Source organism: Tupaia chinensis, unplaced genomic scaffold (assembly GCF_000334495.1).
Source record: "Tupaia chinensis unplaced genomic scaffold, TupChi_1.0 Scaffold000028_1, whole genome shotgun sequence".
NCBI classification, from domain to species: domain Eukaryota; kingdom Metazoa; phylum Chordata; class Mammalia; order Scandentia; family Tupaiidae; genus Tupaia; species Tupaia belangeri.
In genome coordinates this window covers 227,512-232,459 of record NW_006159458.1, presented here as the reverse complement: position 1 = coordinate 232,459, position 4,948 = coordinate 227,512, and the positions used below count along the sequence as shown (strand labels likewise).

General features: G+C 41.1%; 1 protein-coding gene and 1 non-coding gene across 4 annotated transcripts in view; both read right to left on the bottom strand.

Moving 5' to 3' along the window:
- IPO8 (importin 8) overlaps window positions 1–4,948 on the bottom strand; it is a 92,762-nt gene that overhangs the window by 62,261 nt on the left and 25,553 nt on the right. For all 3 annotated transcript variants that reach the window (XM_027770926.1, XM_027770927.1, XM_006140247.3), the window contains exon 6: window positions 487–576. In XM_027770926.1, the coding sequence (XP_027626727.1) occupies window positions 487–576 (90 nt within the window). The remainder of the gene's footprint in view (window positions 1–486; window positions 577–4,948) is intronic.
- On the bottom strand, window positions 2,046–2,149 carry LOC114007559 (U6 spliceosomal RNA). The gene has a single exon (XR_003549166.1). It is a non-coding gene; the product is annotated as a U6 spliceosomal RNA (small nuclear RNA).

Below are 4,948 nucleotides of genomic sequence, written 5' to 3'. Positions count from 1 at the left end.
CAATAATTATTTTTAAAAATGGTTTCTACCATCTCATAGAAAAAAGTATAGTTGGTTTTTTTTTTTTTTTGAGAGGTTTTCGCTATAGGGTGTGTGCGCTCGCCAGACAGACAAAGAGAGACAGAGACAGAAAGCGAGAAATCACCCCCCAGGGGGTATGGCCACACTGCAATCCCTTCTCCTACATTCTCCTTCTCGGGATCTTAGGCACGCACACACACATGCCCGGCGTGAGTTTTAAGCCACCAGGTCCAGGATGCGAACCGCGGTCGACTACGTGGGAGTCCAGCAACATAGCCATTACACTAACTGCTGGTTCCCAAGTATAGTTATTTTTTATCTGAACTTTCTAAAAATGAGCAAGTTTATGATTTTATTAATTTATTAATTTTACTACGCTGGTACTTTTTTCCTAAACACCACTCTTGGGTAATAAATCTACCACAAACATTCCAAACCCAAGTTTCTCGAATCTTTCTTACTTACAGGAGGAACTGTCCTGTCAATAATAGTTCGGAATATCTCCATCCACGTTGTCATGGTTTGGTTATTCACTAGCTGAAGAGGCAATGCATACTAGAAAAAAAAAGAACATACACGATAATAGCCTCCCACCAAAAAAATCAGCATTATCCACTAATACAATGGAAGGTTAAAATATATGAAATGGTTAACATTTGAGCATGAAAATAGCAATGCCATATGGTTCAACCTAAACTTCGACTTTAAATATATACAAGCATGAGCCAGCAAGTGGCAGGATGATTAAGATGCTGGATTCGGACCAGCAGTTAGCATAAAAACTATGTCGCTGGACTCACATGGAGTCAACCACAGTTCAAGTCTTAGACCCGGTGGCTTAAAACTCACGCCGGGCACATGTGCGTGCACGCCCAAGATCCCAAGAGGAGAATGGAGAAGGGATTGCAACATGGCCATCCCCCCTGGGGGGTGATTCCTCACTTTCTGTCTCTCTGTCTCTGTCTGTTTTTCTGGCAAGTGCACAAACCCCAAAGGAAAAACCTCTCACCAAAAAAAAAAAAAAAAAAAGATGCTGGATTCCTACATGGCCCACCATGGTTTGAGTCCTGGACCTGGTGGTTTGCTTTTTCACTTTCCCTCTTTCTCTGGTGAAATTAAAATAAAAAATAAAATCAATTATTTTAAAAATATATACATATATACAAGTATATATATATAATTATATAAATTTTTTTTAAGTTAGAACTATAATATCATGTGCCAACTCTCTACACTACTTTTCTTTTTTTTTAAGATTTATTTATTGGGGTCAGCAGATGGCATGGTGGTTAAAGGCACTGAACTCACACACATGGCCGACTGTGGTTCAAATACCAGACCTGGTGGCTTGCTGTCTGACTTTCCCTCTCTCTGTCTCTCTCTGATCAAACTAGAAAATAATAATAAATAAAGTTAAATAAAATATTTTTTTAAAGATTTATTTATTTATGGGGATGACAGGTAGCATGGTGGTTAAAGACACTGGATTCCCACATAGCCAACTGCAGTTCAACTCCTGGATCTGACAGCTTGCTTTCCCACTTTCCCTTTCTCTCTCTGGTAAAATTAAAAAATAATAACAAATGGAATTAAATGAGTAATTAACTGTTTAAAAAACAAGAAAGTTTACTTATTTTATTATTTTTAATTTGACCAGAGAGAGACAGGGAGTGAGGGAAAGTGAGAAAGCGAGTCACCAGGTCCAGGACTCGAACTGTGGTCTCCCATGTTGGAGTCCAATGCCTTAACCACCACGCCATCAGCTGGTCCCCTCTGCACTACTTTTTTGCAGGGGCAGGGGAGCAAATAGTTTTTAATGCTTGGGTTTTTTGTTTGTTTTCTTTTTGTTTTTAAGAAAAACACTGGAGAATCATGCGATGCTGCCAGCATTAGATGCAATCCCAGGTCAAAAGTGTGCACACTCGTTTGCAACTGGTCCTGTAACAGAACAGCCTTTCATTTCACCTTTGTTTACGTTTATCCTGCACTATCTTCAGAATAAACATGCCATCTTTTCCCCAGGAAGAAATATGGAACGCTTCACGGATTTGCGTGTCATCCTTGTGCAGGGGCCATGCTGATCTCTGCATCGTTCCAATTTTAGTGTATGTGCTGCTGAAGCAAACACCCCTCTGTGCTACTTTTAAAAGCGAAAAAAATACTACTAGTACTGTTAAAGTCCCGTTCATTCAGCATGAGTTTTCGGGCCAGTGATTTCACCACCTCTCTTGTGTGTCAAACTTTTATATAATTTTAAACACTCTGATGAAACTTTTTCTCTCATTAAACACTCATGAAACATTTTCCATTTCTTTCCTCCACAGTGTAGCATACTGACCGCAGCCTACTTTGTGTGACACAGGTGCGTGCTTCCTATCCTGGGGACTGCAAGAGAGGAAGGACAGTGCCTCCTCCTCTATTCATTCCAGGATGTGCTACATGCTGAAGACACACTGGTAAGTCAGAGAGACCTAGTCTTTACCATCACAGAGCTTCCACTCTAGTCGGGAAATATGCATACATTATATCAATAAAGGTAGGAACGGTAAAAGAAAAAGGCAGAGAGATGAAGGGTTTTATAGGTATGTTAAGCCCACACTGGGGCCAGAGGTGGCAGAGTGGTTAAGGTTAAGGTGGTTCCACATGGCCTACTCCATGGTTTAAGTCCCAGATCTGGTGGCTTGAAATACGCGCCAAGTGTGTGTATATGCATGCCTAAGATCCCAAGAGGAGAATGGGAGAGAAGGGATTGCGGAGTGACCATCCCACCTGGGGTGGGGTGATATCTCCCCCCACCCCATGAGCACATGTACCCTAAGGCAAAAATATAAAAAATAAAAATAAATAAATAAATAAATAAAAACCTCCAGTGTTCTAAGAATACTGAGGAGTCACCTGGGCTGAGAAGGAGCAGAGAGAGAGTGGGCTGAGAGCTGGAGACGGAGTGATGCCTTCTGAGCTACGTGTGGAACATGCGAGTGCCTGAACAACTAAATGCTACTTAAGACAGAATAAATTTTATTGTACCTTACTTTTCAAAACAAATTCTTCTGCTTCCTCTCATATTGTCAGTTACTTTTTATTTACATTATCATTGTAATCAGGCTTCTTCAAGCTATCTCAATTTTTGCTTCCCAAAAGAGTATATTACAGTGCTAACATATAATAGATTAGCAAAATCGCTAAAAATGTCTTATTAGTTTAAGTTTTTAGCATGTGTAGGTGGAGAGAAAAAATTTGGATTCTGCCCTCTTAGCAAACCAAGGAGAGGTAGTGACTTTGAGAAAAAAGTATTCCCTTAGCCTCCGTCTTCCTTCCAGATTCCCGGCTATGTCTCTCTCAATAGGAAGGGGAAGTCTGGAGTCTGAATAAACGGGCTACCACTACGGCTAACGGCGAAAGATCTTGTAAGTAACAAATACGTTTGCCTCCGAGTACAGTGATTCTCCTGAGGAAGGTTTCTTTTTTTTTCTTTTGTAATTTTGCCAGAGGGTGTGTGCGCTCAAGAAAACTATCCTGTTGTCATAATGAATTTGTTAACAAGAAAGGATGTAATAGAACTTTTTTTTTTTAAAGAGGTTTTTGCTATAGGGCGCATGCACTTGCCAGACAGAGAAAGAGAGAGAGACAGAAAGCGAGAAATCACCCCCCAGGGGCGATGGCCACACCGCAATCCCTTCTCCTCCATTCTCCTCTCGGGATCTTGGGCACGCACGCACACACGCACCTGGCATGAGTTTAAGCCACCGGGTCCGGGACACAAATCGCGGTCAACTGCATGGGAGTCCAGCGACATAGCCATTAGGCTAACTGCTGGTCCCAGGATGTAATAGAACTTTAATTTGTTCATTATCAAACAGTTAAGAATGACCATTATTGGGACCAGCAGGTGGCATGGTGGTTAAGGTGCTGGACACTCCCACATGGCTGACCACAGTTTGAGTCCCAGACCTGGTGGCTTGCTTTCTCACTTTCTTTCTCTCTCTGTTTCTGTGTGTCTCTCTGGTCAAATTAAAATAAATGAATAAGTAAAATTTTTAAAAAATAAATAATTAAAAAAAAAAGAATGACCATTATACTTCCCCCAACAGACCTAAATAGTTTACCTAAGTCATCATTCAATGATTCGATGTCAGTTATTTCTATATTTCAAACACATCTCTATCTTCTAATTCTTTTACAGGTTCCCTTATTATTCTCCTTTGTACCTTTCAGATACGAGAAAAACAGTATTTGGGGGGTCAGCAGGCAGCATAGTGGTTAAGGCACTAGACTCCCACACGGTCAACCATGGTTTGAATCCCAAACCTGGTAGTTTGAATGAAACTTACACTGGGTGCTATGTATATGTGCCCAAAATCCCAGAGAATGGAGGAGAAGGGACTGTGGCATGGCCATCCTCCCTGGGGAACAAATTTTCACTATGTCTGTTTCTGTATTTCCACTGAGCACATGTGCCCAATAGCAAAAATATCTTTTAAAAATAAATAAACAAAAGAGAGAGCAGGACCAGTAGATGGCATAACGGTTACATTGCTGGACTCTCACATAGTTAACTGCGGTTCGAGTCCTGGGCCCATGGCTTAAAACTCATGTTGGGCGCATGTGTGTGCATGCCCAAAATCACGAGAGGAAAATGGAGGAAAGGGGACTGTGGCATTGCTATCCTCCCTGGGGAGGTGATTTCTTACTTTCTGTCTCTCTGTCTCTCTGATGAGCACACACGCCCAATTGCAAAAAATCTCTTTTAAGGCAAAAAAAAAAAGAGAGAGAGAGAAAGACAGTATTTTAAACCAAGGAAAATGAGCCACTATACATTCTTTGTTAGCTTTAGGTTGGGTCGAATGCAAAGAAACTCCCATCAATGTGGTTGCCCAATCAAAGAGGGACTCTCTTTTTCTTCTCCTCCTTTTATCTCATGACTAAC